The sequence below is a fragment of the Myxocyprinus asiaticus genome, chromosome 28 (genome assembly GCF_019703515.2).
Source record: "Myxocyprinus asiaticus isolate MX2 ecotype Aquarium Trade chromosome 28, UBuf_Myxa_2, whole genome shotgun sequence".
Lineage (NCBI taxonomy): Eukaryota > Metazoa > Chordata > Actinopteri > Cypriniformes > Catostomidae > Myxocyprinus > Myxocyprinus asiaticus.
In genome coordinates, this window is record NC_059371.1 from 8095693 (window position 1) to 8111536 (window position 15844).

Consider the following 15844-nt stretch of genomic DNA (forward strand, 5'->3'; position numbering starts at 1 on the left):
CCTTTCCGAGCAAGATAAGAGGCACATGGATCTTTTGGGATTAATGTGGGTCTAAAAGCAAATGGAGTACCTTTGACACAGTCCAAATTTTAGTCAAAAAGATTATTTTTTTGTACACTTACATGTAGGATTCCAAATAGCACAGATCAGAACAGGACAGATGTGCACTGATGCAATTTTAATTTTAGCAGCACTTCTAGAGTAACATTTTGGGCTGATTTTGTACAGTAGTTTGGCTAGGTACTGGCTGAAAGTGGGGATGATCTTTTGCGGTCTCCTTTTTCTGTTGGGAGGAGATGTGCTCCTGGCCTGCTCCCTGAAGAACTACACCCTGTATGTGGAAAGACACGAGTGTGGTCATTGCATGGCCATCAACACCACCGTGTGTAGTGGAACATGCTTCACACAGGTAAGAGCCTAACAAATCAAGATCTCTATGTGTGATGTTCACAATTTGCCATAAGTGTGTTAAATTACGCTAGATTGTAAAAAAATGTTTTGTCAGGTAACCTAAACTGTGTTTCATGATAAATGATTATATTAACTGTCCTTAATTAATTATTGAATCAACCTGATTACATTAGATTACACCAACAAATGTTTTTTTTTTTAAAGCATCAGGTCAGGTAGAAATAATTTGTTATAGTAACAACTGAAAAAACGTATTAACTGGTAAAAACTTTTTAAAACTTTAAATATTAAACCATATATACTGTTGACAATTAGAATGCAAAGTAAAACTGTCCTGTCAAACTAACTTACTATTGCCAATTGGAGATCCAACATCTAAAGTGAACTGCCAGCTTTTGTAGTTTGAGATCAATAACATGGTACACCAACTACTCGACAGAAAGAAATAGTTCAACTAAAACTGATAATCTACACTTTAGAGAAAGCTAATTACACTACATGACTAAAATAGCATGCTTCATTTAAGCTACTTAATATTATTTACAAGTATGAAAATCCCCTTTAAAAAAGTAGACTACTGCGGTATTAGTATGGCACAGTGATGGTATCAGATCATGGTACTTTGATAAATACTTTGGAACTGAATTATCAGCATATTCATATGATATATTTTCATAGTACTTCAAGGTACTTCAAACAGCAATATCAAGACATCTTGGTATTTTTTGTGTGTACTGTTTTTATAATCTTTAAGGTGGAAATGTTTTTACCTATTGTTCTTCAAAAGCTTCACATGCAACGGTTTATTTTAATAAAGACTTTCTGGTTGCACTTTATTTTACAGTACGTGTACTTTCAGTGTACTTACCCAAGAAATTACTGAGTGTTATTAGGTAACTTCATGTACTTAATATGGGTTAAGGTTAGGGTTAGATTTAGTAACTAATAATTACTGTAGTTACTGTAATAATGTAGTATGGAAATGTAGAACAGTTCTGTAAAATAAAGTGCTACCAAATTTCTTCTTCACTGGCAAAAAAAAAAAAAAAAAAAAAAGTATAACAGTAATTATTATTATTTGTTTTTTAATAATCAAATTATACTTGGGAATTATACGGGCAAGAGTAAGCGCATTTAAATGCATTCTTTGGATTGCACTTGTGGGTGGGGTGGGGGTTTGTGCAATGCCCACAAAATTTGTTGAGGGTGTTTTCTGACAAATTTAAACTGGAATATAGATTTGATATACAACCAAAAGATTTGAATGGCAACAATAAAATAAGTTTTGATTTGCTGGCATGTTGTTTTTAAAGAACATGTTCTATGTTTGATTTTGTATGAGGCATTTTTTGGCAAACAAATTGTGATTTCTATAAGAAGGTCTCCTTATGTCGGCTGGGTACAACTCTTGAGTGCATTTGGTCTCTATATATAAATATAAATCATTAAAATACTTTGAACCATTAAGTATCAACCAATATATTTTTAAAATATAATTTTACATGTGAATACTTGTTTGCTTAATATGTAGTATGAACTTGTTTTATGTACTGTATAGAGTGTGTGTTTGTGAGAGAGAATGCCCATTCACACATGTAGCGACAAAGCAACATGATCTTATTAATTTTCAATAAGAGCTGGTGACTTCCGGCGACACCAGCGACCGTTGGCGACTAGATGTGGGCGTGTCCAGCAAATTCAAAAAAGTTGAGAAAAGTTGAACTTTATGCAAATGAGGAGCGACTTTCGGCAGTTACTACCAATAGGAGTGAAGACGGTGTCAGTGGAGCTCACATCATCCGTCTCCTTTGAGACAACACTGTCGAGTGCAGACAAGACAGAGAAGTTAAAATTTCTGTGAGCGATTTTAATATTCTATATGATTTGTCTGTAAATGCATACATGGATATAATAATAATAATAATAAAAAAAATTATGTGTGAAAAATAAATTGTCGGCAGTCTGAGAGAGTCTGATTCATACATTGATAGTTTGTTCCTCTTATTAATGTTATGATGCATTAAGCACTGCTGTAGTTAATATAAAAACACTCTCCCCTGCAGAACGTGCAGTTTTAGCAGCAAGAAAACTGATTCCCTTTCAAATAATAATGATATCTTAGTTTTACCAGCAATCTGTCTCATCTGTGTTCATATTTTCAAAAAAGTCCACCAATAACGTTAGAGCATCAGCATTGGGAATGCCCACTAGCGACTTCACAGTACAGAGACTAGCGACTTCAAGCGATAAAGTCGCTGCATGTGTGAACAGGGCTAGAGAGTGCAAGACAAAGAGATAGAAGATATGAAGAAACGAGAAATGATTATTATTAAATTATTTGTTTTTAGTTTACCAATAATGAGACACATTCAGAACCTGTAAACAGAAACTTCAAGTTATAAATTGCTATTTTTCTACATATTCTCCATGTTGAAAAAAAACAACATGTTATATTACATTTCCTCTCGGACCACTTAAAATGGTGCTTTCTGTGTGTGACAGGATACAAACGTTAGAGGATTTGTGGGCAAGTGTTTCCTGATTCAGAGAGGATGTATGCATCACTCTCTGGTCTATCATTCTGCGAAGATGCCCGGCTGTCTCGTTCACATTGACCCCTTCTTCTTTTATCCGGTGGCACACCATTGCCGCTGCACAAAATGCAACACTGCCAAGAATGAGAGTGTCTGCAAGCCGAAACACACCGCCAGCAAATGCTCTGAGCACCTGCTGCATGTCTGAAATGAAACCATGGAGGTTTCCCCCCCTCACACAAATATATCTATATTTTTTTCTGATGACTTATTTTTAGTCTTCTATTACTGTAGGGTTTTAACTGAGAAAATGAAAGAGAAGACCTTACAAGCTAATGGAGTATTTTTTTTTTCATGTTATTTAAAACATGCAAAAAACAGAAAAATAACGAGTAAAAAAAATAAAAAAACAATAAATAAAAAATATTCCTCTTAATATCAATAAAACCTTTTTTTCACAGCATGCTTATACTTCCGTAACCCTTGACACCATCTGAAAAAATTGCTTGTTTAATTTAATCTCTGAGAAGGCCTTTATGAATATATTACCAAATTAATTGCAGTTTTGCAACTAAGTGTGCATGTGATTTTATGGTCTAAAATCTAGCCTCAAAGAACCTTTTTGAACACAAAATTTGAATTCAAATGTTTGAAAAAAAAACAAAAAAAAAACACTTTGTCAGGAATGTATTTAAAGATTGTTTACTGATACAATGACTTACACATTTTATTTTTCAGTCAGAAGGAATATATAAAAACTGCTGTGGAAACTAGAAAATAAAAATCAATTGTATAATTCACTATATTTCTATATTATGCAAACTGAATACAAATTGTGGACATTTTATTTTGAAATCAGTTTAAATATTCAACAAGTTAATTTCACCAATCAACCTACAGAATAATGTACAAAAAAAAAAAAAAAAAAAAAAAGCAAAGAAGCAGAATAGACAAAAAAAGAGATCAAACTAAATCTATTATAATAAATGTATTATAAAACTGTGTAGTATCACACATACCAAGTTGACCTTTAACAGAGAAAAGAAATGAGCAAACACTAATTTCAGTGTTTCGTTAGTTCTGCAGTTTGGGACGTGGAACACATACAATCAGAATATAATTTTATGCCATATAGAATTAGGCCATCTCTAATTAACAGCATATGCGGTTCTACATGAGAGGTTCTTTGGTGTATTAAGAATCCTCAGCGGAATGCCAAGTAAACAAAACAACTGATAACCATTAAAGAGAACCGCAAAAAAAAAAAAAAAAAAAATATGTGTATTTTGAAAAGCACTAGCCTATAAAAATAAAAATGACTTGACTTGAACTTGCTCATTGTTTACATAAATTTATTAACATTGTCTTGTGTATTCTGAAATGGTTATCCTGTAAACAAAGACATCTTGAATGGGTATTGAGATGCTTAAAATTGATTTAACACAACTTGATTTAAAACCACAAAAACAGACAGCCATGTTTTACAATTCGCAGTAAGAAATTCCTCAATATACTTAAAATTGTTCATAAACTTTTCACTGTGGTGGTACCCTTGCAGGGGGTAGAATTGTTCCTTTAGATAAGGAAACAAATAGGTACCTCTGCAATTTGTATATTAAAGGAAATAGACAGCAAAAATGTGTGCTTACTTACTATTTAATGTAATGCTCAATAACTTAAAGAAAACAAATCACAGGAACTGCCCCCCTTGAGCAACAGAAAGTTCTTCAGAGGTTAAGTGTCTTGATCAAGAGCACAATAATAATGGTTTGTGGATGGCCCTTTGCAGGGTTTGAATGTAGAACCTTGGGGTGACTAGTTAAGATACAGTAAGTATACTATTTTATTATAAAAATCTCCCTGTTGTTTTAAGCTTGTTGGTACAAATGTTGTACATTTACTGAAGGCATAAAAATGTTTCCTTTAAGGTACCAGAGTGACAAACTTATTTAAAATGTTCCTTTTTGATTGCTTCTCGTTTGTTTTTCAATAAGAACAATGAAGTATATATTGTATTTTGGCAATTTATTTGTATTATTATTATTATTATTATTATTATTGTTATTATACGGAAACAATTATAGTACAGATTCACAATCACGGTCATTTTAACTATTAAAAATGTAAATTGTCAAATTTGCAACAAAAAGAACAAGTAAAAGCCTTAAAAGAAATCCATTAATGCATATTAACATTTCAACATTGCCGCAAAATAAAAGCTGAAGTAATTAGGTCAAGGTAAAGTGCAGTTATTTCATTTATTTATATTTATGTATTTTTTTTTACTTTTATTGCAGCATCTGGAGAGGTTTTGCTATCTGTGTTCATTCGTTTTTAAAAGTGCCCAACCATTGCACCTTGGGTTGAGCCCAGAAACTGTATGTAAATCCATTCATAATGTGTACTCAAACAATAATGCACTTATCTAGAATTTGTACCCTCAAAGTTATAGAATGGTACGGTACTTTGCAAGTTATATAAAATACACTTTCAAAGATATTACTAATAGAAAGGGACACTGTATTGAAATACAGGATATGTACCCTAATGTATCCTGTTTTGCTTAGAGTGAAGAAAATGCTTGAAAATAACAATTAGAAAATCCCCCCCAAATGCAAGATAATTTAGAATCAATCCAAGTTTGACAGAAAATGTAAGACAACACTTTGGAGAAAATCCATCATGCTTAAAGAACTTGAATTAAAACTGTATTTCAGACCTTTACTCTGGAAGTTTTGCATATTCTCAGATACTTGACTTGCTCTTAGGTATGTGTATATGTGTGAGAGTGTATGTGTCTCTTTGCATGTTTGCTGTAAGAGGATCCTCCTCTTCTGATTGGCCGTTCTGTCAGTCATTACGAAGACATACAGTGAGGCAGTGACAGCGACTGTTTTGCCTGGAGCTCCAGGGAGGGGTAAGAGTATATAAGCCCTCTACACTCCTTAGCACAGTGACTGCTCCTCTGTCTACCTCAGTCCTTCAGACCAAACTACCAACTTCTCAGCATGACTCAACAACCAATCAGGTATGGAACCAGCACTCTGTTTTGGAATGTATTCACCACAAAACCTTTCAATACTTTGGCTCTATTTTATTAGTCTAAACTAAAATCAAATGTTTAATTCAAGTATTTTACATGCTGTGAATGTGACATGTTAACTGAGCGGTTTGCCAATTAAATGAACGTGTCAACCTGACTCATCATGTTTACACCAATGACAAGATCTTAAGCACATCACTAGTGCAATGATGTTTGCTTCTTTTGTCATTTCATTCTTTACCTTCTATGAAACAAAAGATATTTTAAAGCAGTGACTTAATTTTGTACAGTCATGATTGTAAAATGGATGAATGGATTAGGACTCACTGAATGGGTTTGAACTTACTTTTTTTTTTTTCTGTTTCCTTCTAGCCTTCCTGCAAAGCTCATCAATGGTGGAGTTGCTGGATTAGTTGGTGTTACCTGTGTGTTCCCCATAGATCTAGCCAAGACAAGGCTCCAGAACCAAAGAGGCAACCAACAGGTCTACAAAAATATGTACGTTTAGACTCCACATTTGTAGCCACTATTTTAATTTAATGTTACTGTAAAAATAATTTTCCTCAATCAGTATTTCAGTATTGTTTTCTAGTAAAAATATCTGAACATCCATAAAACAAGATATGTTTTATAATAATAATTGTTTCCAGAGAATATATCTTGATATAAGTGTATTTTTCTTACCCCATTAGAATTTTATTTATTTATTTACATATTTATTTATACGTAAATTATTCCTACAAAGCATAAATAGGTATACCAAATTTTAGTAAGGTTTATGCTTCAGACAAGAAAAAAACAAACTAGTTTATTTTCTGAAATCAGGTTTTACTACTAAATGCAATTTTGCCTCTCAAGAAAATGTATATAATTTTATGGATGCATAGATAGTTTTACTAGACATTAGGATGATTTTATTTAAGCATTCACAAAAATGCACCAATCAAAAAAAAAAAAAAAGGACTCTAAAACTTACACTAAACCCTTTACTGCAAGGAAAGAAAAAGCAAACCACAATGTAGACTCTTAGAGAGATAGTTCCTGGAAGGTAAGTAAGATGATTACCTGTCATGGAAAAATTTAAAACTAGTTTGTCTTTCTCAGAAAACTATGGATGAGTGAAAGGGGCAGGTCTTATTCAGTCTCTTAATTTTATTTTAGTGCCCATTCTTGGTGTGTGTGACTGTATATGTGTGTGTTCCTAGATTCAGCACAGCAGAGACAAATAATATATTCTTGTTTCTTTAATTAGGATGGATTGTCTGATAAAGACTGTTCATTCTGAGGGCTACTTTGGGATGTACAGAGGTAAGGTGTTTAAGTTGATATGTTTTTTTGTTTTTTGTTTTTTAAAAAAGAAAAAAAAAAAGAAAAGAAAAATACCTTAATCTCATAATCAATCATTCACGTTTAACTTAACCTAAAATTCAAACGCCTGAGGGCATCTCACTTCACAAAGTGACATCATTTTCTTTTCAACACTTTATATAAATTACATTAGCTTGGGGAAGTCATTTATTTTATTTAAAGCAAATTGACTGACATGGGTGTTTCCTTGACTATATGCCTTGACTTGTTATTTGAAACAGTTGGCAAAAACTGATTCTTATGATATGTGATTATCATATTGATTCACTGTCAGAAGTAATGAGGGGTCCAAAGAAAGAATTCTCCTCTAACATTTCATACAAAACACCTTTGTAGCAGTAAACAAAATATATCATTAATTGACTACTCAGTTCCTTTGCTTCCTATAGGTGCAGCAGTCAACCTGACACTGGTGACCCCTGAGAAGGCCATCAAACTGGCCGCCAATGATCTCTTCCGTCAGCGGCTCAGCAGAGGAGAGTAAGTTCCCTCAGCTTCTATTAAGATATTTACACTATACATTGCTGTGGAAAAGTATTTGCCCCATCCTGATTTCTTCTGTTTTTGTGTATTTTTCATACTAAATTGTTTTAGATATTTTTTATTGAAGCAAAAAAGTTATCCAACACCTATATCACTCATGTGAAAAACTAACTGCCCCCTTAAACTTAATAGCTAGTTGTGCCACCTTTAGCAGCAACAACTGTAACCAAATGCTTCCGATAACTGGAGATCAGTCTTTCACAACAATATGGTGGAACTTTGGCCCATTCTTCTTTTCAGAACTGCTTTAGTTCAGTCACATTGGAGGGTTTTCGAGCATGAACTGCCCATTAAAGGTCCTGCCACAGCATCTCAATCGGGTTGAAGTCTTTGACTAGGCCACTCCAAAACTTTAAATTTGATTCTTTTGAGCCATTCAGAGGTGGACTTACTCCTATGCTTTGGATCATTGTCTTGCTGCATAATCCAGTTGCGCTTGAGCTTCAACTCACGGACTGATGACCGGATGTTCTCCTTCAGGATTTTCTGGAAGAAAGCAGTATTCATGTTTCCCTCAATTATTGCAATTCGCCCTGGCTCTGAAGCAACAAAGCATCCCCACACCATCACACTACCACCACCATGCTTGACCACAGGTAAAATGTTCTTTTTGTGGAATTCTGTGTTTGATTAACGCCAGATGTAACGGGACCCTTGTGTTCCAAACAGTTCCACTTTCAACTCATCAGTCCACAGAACATTCTCACAAAAGGTTTGAGGATCATCAAGGTGTGTTTTGGCAAAATTCAGACAAGCCTTAATGTTCTTCTGGGTTAGCAGTAATTTTCGCGTTGCCACTCTTCCATGGATGGCATTTTGGACCAGTGTCTTTCTAATAGTTGTCATGAAACACTCGCAAACCCAAAGTGCAGGCAAGTTAATTTATTATTTAAAATGACAGAATCCAGCATGGAAGGAGATGATTAACTGGAACCGCCCACAGAGGCTTAGACCTGATTCTGCCGATGGCTCGCGAAGATAAACGATGAGCCGAACCAGGTAGGCAAGCTCCTCCAATGACCAGCTGGCCCAGAGAGAGATAGATACCGCCAGGTCCACAGGGTCTGAGAGGAGATAGAGAAGACAGACACTGGGCTGACAGCAGACAGGAAGAACAATGTTGAAACTAAGGTAGGAAGCGGACGATCGCTAAGAGAACACAAACAGAAAAGACAGAGAGCAGACAATCACTCGAGAAAATAATCAAACTATACTTCTTCTTACTACTAACAGGGGACTTGAACAGACTATGCAGTCTTGAGATAAACCAGCAACAAAAAGCCGCACAGAGAGGAAAGATATACATGCCACTGAATGACACACAGGTGAGAACAATCACACACATGAACCGCTGATTACCCAGAAGGGCAACACATGCGTGCCGGCATGTGACAACTGTCAAACACTACAACATAAACAAAGTCCATGTAACGACATGCAGACCGCACACACAGACACACACACTTTTGACCTTGTTCAAGTATGCTACTGGTTGAGACCTTTTGGCCAAGTTCATGCTGCTGAAAATGTTCTATTTAGGTGTTGATTTGATTGAGCAGGGCTGGCAGTAATCAGGCCTGGGTGTGTTTAGTTTAACCCCATTATGAATGCAGTTTCATAGATTTGGGGATTTAGTAACTAAGGGAAAATACTTTTTCACTCAGGCCCAGTTGGTATTGGATAACTTTAAAACTGTATTTTGTGTTTACTCAGATTGCCTTTGTTTTATGTTAGATTTTGTTTGAATTTTTGAAACTATTTAGTGTGAGATATACACAAAAACAGAAGAAATCAGGATGGGGGCAAATGCTTTTCCACAGCACTGTACTACTTTAATGAAAAAAACAACCTGTTGATAGAGGGTGAATAATACATCTTATTGCAGGCTCAAGCTGAGCGTGTTTCAGGAGATGCTGGCTGGCTGTGGGGCAGGGATGTGTCAGGTTATAATAACAACCCCTATGGAAATGCTCAAGATCCAGCTTCAGGATGCGGGTAGACTTGGTGAGGAACACATAACTGATTCAACCGATGTCCTTCAAGCATGATGAATCAAGAATTTTAATATTCTCATAAAATATTTAGGCTATTTTATATTCAGTCATCAAATTAGCAGATTCCCTCCTTTCTGTCATGTACCAAAAACGTATTGAAACTTCCAGGTGTCCCCAACAAGCTTTCTAAGATTAAGTAAAATCGTAAGTATTTTGTTGTTAAACAAGTTATTTCAAAGGCTGCATCATTTTTTCACAGTGGCCCAGCAGAGGAAGCTAACCATGCTCCACACTATGAAACTTGGAGGGGCCAGTCCAGTCCTGAACTACTCGTACAGTGTAGGTCCTGTGTCTTCAATAAGAAAAGTGTCAGCCATTCAGATTACCCAGGAACTACTTCGTACAAAGGGCATCCAAGGACTGTACAAAGGACTAGGAGCAACTCTCATGAGGTAAAACTTCACCCTGGAACACTAATGTGAACACTATGGATCCAGGGGTTAATGGGATGGAACGGTCCGGAAAGGAGTTCTGGCTCCTTTGATTAAAAAAATAAGAAAATATTGGCGGTTTGTTTGTCACTTTTTTGTTTTTCCTGCAGGCAGGTGACAGTTCATTTTCTTTATGCATTCCATCTCCATTTAGCAAGTGTGCTCGCTCGAAGACACCTTTAATGTTCTTTAAAGTTAATTACATAATCATATGCTTCCATCTAGTCTGTGTCGGAACCTGGTCTGCTATATTGTGCTGGCAGTCATATCACCCTGCTGCTTTCACCCAGTTACCCACTAAAGCCAAGTAGGGTTGAGCCTGGTCAGTATCTTGATGGGAGACCTCCTGGGTGGAAAACTAAGCTTGCTGCTGGAAGAGGTATTAGTGAGGCCAGAGGGGGTGCTCACCCTGCGGTCTGTGTGGGCCCTAACACCCCAATACAATGACGGGGACGCTGTACTGTAAAAAGGCACTGTCTTTTGGATGAGACATTGAACCAAGGTCCTGACTCTCTGTAATCATTAAAAATCCCAGTGCACTTCTCATAAAGAGTAGGGGTGTAACCTCGGTGTCCTGGCCAAATTCCCCCCATGGGCCTTTATCAATCATGGCCTCCTAATAATCCCCCTCCATTAACTGGCTGTATCTCTCTGCTCTCTCCTCTCCACCAACAGCTGGTGTGTGGTGAGCGTTCTGGTGCTTTATGTCTGCCGTCGCATCATCCGTGTGGATGCTGCACACTGGTGGTAGTTGAGGAGAGTCCCCTGTTTACTATGTGAAGCGCTTTGAGTGTAGTGTCAGAAAAGCACTATATAAATTTAACATTCATTCATTCATATTCACCTAGAGCAGCACTGTTTTAAAGGGGTGCAGTGCGGTGGTTGGGTTTCCCCTCCTCAGAAATCCCAATTTAACCCCTGTATGGCTCTAATGCAAAGATCTTCCATTACAACCCAATCCAGTTTCCATATTCCAAACTGCAGTTGTGGCTTGAGGCAAACAAACTCTAAATAACACATTCAAAACAGCCAAAACACTACAAGCATTATAATAAGCATAAAGAAATGGCTCTGGAATATAGCAATGCTAGAGATGACATACTATATTGTCTTAACTTGGGTTACCCAAGTAAGACATGCTCCTAGGGACATCAGTGACCTTGTTGGTCCTGAAAGAACACTGCAATTAAATAATCAGATTATAGGGATAGGTTTAGGGTTGGGGTGTGAACAACATTCAGATGAAGCTATAATTTCTCTCAGATTATAAGGGTAGGTTAAAGTTAGTGTTAGGGCAAGGATTGCATTATGGTCAGGGTTAGGACTATAACTGTCCGATTGGAGCATTGTTAACCCATCACTTTTTATAAGGGTTGGTTATGGTTAGGATTGGGGATAGGGTTAGGGGCTTCTTATTTACCTATGATTCTCTCATACTGTAGGTAAAACCTTTACACCCCTATGATTTTAGAGGTGGGTTACACTCTTAGAAACAACTGTACATTTTAAGGTACAAGGGCAGTTAGTGGGGTTGTACCCTCAAGGGAAACTTTTTTGTACTTCTAGTTATTTTTTTAACCCATTTTGGGTGCATATTTGTACTCCAAGGACCTGTTATGTACCTTTAAAGGTACTTTAATTCATTTTGATCCTCTGGGAACAAAACTGTTTCTACACAATACTTTTCCCCCCAAATGGGTACAATTGAGTAACCCCAAACAAGGTACAAAAAAGAACCCTTTAAGGGGTACCACTCCAGTGACAGCCCTTATACTGTACCTTAAAATGCATAGTTACTGTAAGTACTTTTTTCTCAGAGTGTAGGGTTATGGATAAGGTTAGGCTGTATAATTGGAACATTGTTGATGTGTTATGCCTCCTTGATTCTACACTGTAAAAATTAAACAATCTTTGAGGCACCATTTGGGGTTCCTCACATGCCACACTGGCATAACCCTCCAGACATTGTTTCAAGGAGTCTCAAACATCTTATTTACTTAGTCAAGGAGCTTCAATATATATTTCAAGTGCCTCAATGTCTTTCCCTTATGATGGGGTTACTGAAGAGACCATTGACAGTACTTTGAGTTCTTTAGAGTTCTTGCAGGAACTAAGAGTAGGTTTCTCAGAGAATGAAAAAGGATGTCTAGAGGATCTCTACACGGTTCCTCTGGTTTTTCAGCTAAGGAACCCCAAATGGTGCTTTGAGTATCTTTTAATTTTGACAGTTGTTAGGGTTATAGTATAGATGTCCTACTTGGGTAAATCTTGTGCAACATTATTGGTAGTAACTCAGTTCCTGCATCTTTTTTCTTACAGGGACATCCCATTCTCTGTGGTTTACTTTCCTCTCTTTGCCCACCTCAACCAACTGGGCAAGTCATCTGAGGATGAGAATGCGCCATTTTATTGGTCCTTTATTTCAGGCTGTGTAGCTGGATGTACAGCAGCTGTGGCAGTCAGCCCTTGCGATGGTGAGTGTGGGTTTCAAGTTTTTTTTTAAATATATATTTTTGAGCAGATGTTGTTAGTGTATGTGCAAAGACTTAGACTAAAGGTTGAACCCATCACTATCCAGTGGTGAAGACCAGGTTGCAGTCGCTCAATAAAAGTGCAAACGAAGACACCTACAATGGTGTGACAGACTGCATCAGGTACAGTAACCATAAGGTATTAAATATCAATCATAAATCCATTGTTGGTTCCCCTTATATAATATAAATGATGTTGCTCTTTCTTCATACAGAAAGATCATGCGGAAAGAAGGGCCGACTGCTTTCCTGAAAGGTGCCAGCTGCAGGGCACTGGTCATTGCTCCGCTCTTTGGAATTGCTCAAGTTGTTTATTTTATTGGTGTTGGAGAGTTCCTCTTGGGACAGACCCCATTCAACCTTTACTCTGTCTAAACATCTTCACAGTATAAAACCACCTTGTAACAGGTAAATGGAAAGGAGGAGGCGAGAACCGGCTTTACAATATAAATAATATTTTAATGAGAAACTTAAACCAAAAGACACACACACAGGTGTCAGAGAGCTGTCTCTCTGTCGCACTGCCATCTCCAGTTGGCCTTATCCCTCTCAGGCTTCATCAGCCTAATTAGGGGCCGGGTGTGTGGAATCACGACTCGGCCCTGCCCTTCGCCATGCCACGTTCCTCCCTCGTTCTCTCAGGCCTGGGAGTCCCCGGCATAACCTACCCCCCCCCCCTTGCCGGCAGGTCATCCCCGCCTACCCAGAACTGGGAGGGGACAAGGGGAGGAAAAACAACAACAACAAAAAACACAGTACATACACATACATGATGATACCAACTTAAAATATAATAAAAATAATACTTAAAAAGAGAGGGAAAGGCCAACGTGGAGTGGCTGTGGGAGAGAGAGAGGAGAGAGAGAGAGAGAGAAAAAATAATAATGATTTACTCGCCGGTTCTCCGATACGCTGTAGTCTGGTCCTCGGCCACTCCTCCGGCCCCTGGTGGACGGAACACCCCGCCGCATTTTCAGCGGCTGGTAGGAGTCTCCTCTGCCCCTGGCAGCGGCCCTGACTGCTCCAGGCGGTTGGTTAGGAGCCCCTCCTCCCCTCGCGGTCGGCAGACCTTCCTCCGATCTCAGGTGGCCGGGCTCCTCCGTCCCCCAGCGGATGGCCGCGGCTGCTCCGTTTGGGTGGATGGTAATGGCGAGGACTCTACTACAGTGCATCCCTCCTCCTTCCCGGGTTTCGGCACCAGTGTAACAGGTAAATGGAAAGGAGGAGACGATAACCGTCTTTACAATATAAATAATATTTTAATGAGAAACTTAAACCAAAAGACACACACACACACACACACACACACACACACACACACACACACACACAGTTTTCGGACAGCTGTCTGTAACTCTCTCTCTGTCGCACTGCCGTCTCTGGTCGACCTTATCCCTCTCGGGCTTCATCAGCCTAATTAGGGGCCGGGTGTGTGGAATCACGACTAGGCCCCGCCCTCCACCCTGCCACACACCTGAATTAAATTTAAAAGACCAAGGCAGCTATAATGTGACTAAATATCTGAAAACAAGTATTTTTTTAAGAAGACTGTGATTAGCTTTGAGTTTAAGTGTTAACACTTTACAATAAGGTTGTATTATAACATTAGTTAATTATGTTAGTTAACAATGAATAACATTTTTTCATAACTTATTAATCTTTATTAATGTTAATTCCCTCATATACTCATACATTTTTTAAATTAAAATGTATATACAGTATGTTAACATCAGCTGATACATGATCAGCTAACTTGAATTACAACAGAAAAAATTTAATTAACATTAACCAAAATTGATACATGATAATATTGTTATTTTTTAGTTTATGGCATCTAATTCATTTATTAATGTTAACAAATAGGACCTTATTGTAAAATGTAACCATTTAAGCTTATGTCCTTACATGCAAACATGTTTACTGGCTTATTAGGAAGATATAACAGCATTGCAAATGGGTACGTTTCTTATTCTGTTGAAAATGAATGTCCAGGGACTATCAGGTTTATCCTCAGTGAGGGTTTATTTGTAAATGTACAGTCTTGATTCATGTGCTAAGAGGGCCAGAAAATCTTCAACATTGTTGGATATTTTCATACTCATGTCCTCCATTAACAGTTTGTGCAACCATTCTTTTGACATTTTGTAAGTGTGGGAGGACAGCCCTGCAAAAAATAGCTTTAAATCAGCCTACAATGGTTTGCTGGTCTTAGCTGGTTTAGCTGTGCAAGCTGGTCTCCCAGCATGCCCCAACTGGTCTAGCTGGTTTCCCTGCTTGGCCAAGCTGGTGTTTGGCTAGTTTAGCTTGGTGGCCAGATGGTCTCCTAGCCTAACCTGCTGAAAAGTGGCTAAAACCCCTTAAAACCATCCAGCAGACCATACTGGCCAGGCTGAGAGACCAGCTAAGACCAGCTTAGGCTGGTTTTAGTTAAGACTAGGAAATTAGCATGAACACACTTCTATGGGGACATTGTTATAAAAGAAACATGACTCTGAAGAGACACAAATAGAGACAGGATGTTTGATTCCCGTTGAAGAGGAGATTGGCTAGCTGGTCAGTGTGTGTGTTAATTTATTACGTTCAGAATAAATTCTGTCCTGCCTAAACTTGTAGAATTCTCATACTCAGAGCTTGAAACAGGTGTGTACACATCTTATACCATTCCAAGCAGCTCAGAAGTTGTGGATCAAGTGTGGCACACACTTCATAGTAAGTGTAAGTGTACAAAAAGGCACAATGACCATGAAAAACTAAAATAAATTAATCAATTTAAGATCAATGTGTGTTTTGTTCTAATTAATTCCACTTTTGCACTTAGTGTGTGAATATGTATATTTCATAGGTTTTGAAAGTTTCATAAACATTTATTTATTTATTTTGTATGGGATACCACAAAATTAAAGAATTAGTTCTGTTAGTCCATTCTCCA

General features: G+C 37.5%; 2 protein-coding genes across 2 annotated transcripts; both read left to right on the forward strand.

Moving 5' to 3' along the window:
* Positions 1 to 207: 207 nt before the first annotated feature.
* On the forward strand, positions 208 to 3153 carry LOC127418956 (thyrotropin subunit beta). The gene is made up of 2 exons (XM_051659905.1): positions 208 to 409; positions 2914 to 3153. Exons 1-2 carry the CDS (start codon positions 260 to 262, stop codon positions 3151 to 3153), a joined length of 390 nt encoding a protein of 129 aa, XP_051515865.1. The 5' UTR covers positions 208 to 259.
* A 2702-nt stretch (positions 3154 to 5855) lies between these two features.
* On the forward strand, positions 5856 to 15694 carry slc25a55b (solute carrier family 25 member 55b). The gene is made up of 9 exons (XM_051659878.1): positions 5856 to 5973; positions 6361 to 6486; positions 7241 to 7296; positions 7746 to 7836; positions 9785 to 9903; positions 10153 to 10345; positions 12704 to 12858; positions 12963 to 13038; positions 13131 to 15694. The coding sequence occupies exons 1-9, from the start codon at positions 5954 to 5956 to the stop codon at positions 13288 to 13290; spliced, it is 996 nt and encodes a 331-aa protein (XP_051515838.1). The 5' UTR covers positions 5856 to 5953; the 3' UTR covers positions 13291 to 15694.
* Positions 15695 to 15844: the final 150 nt, after the last annotated feature.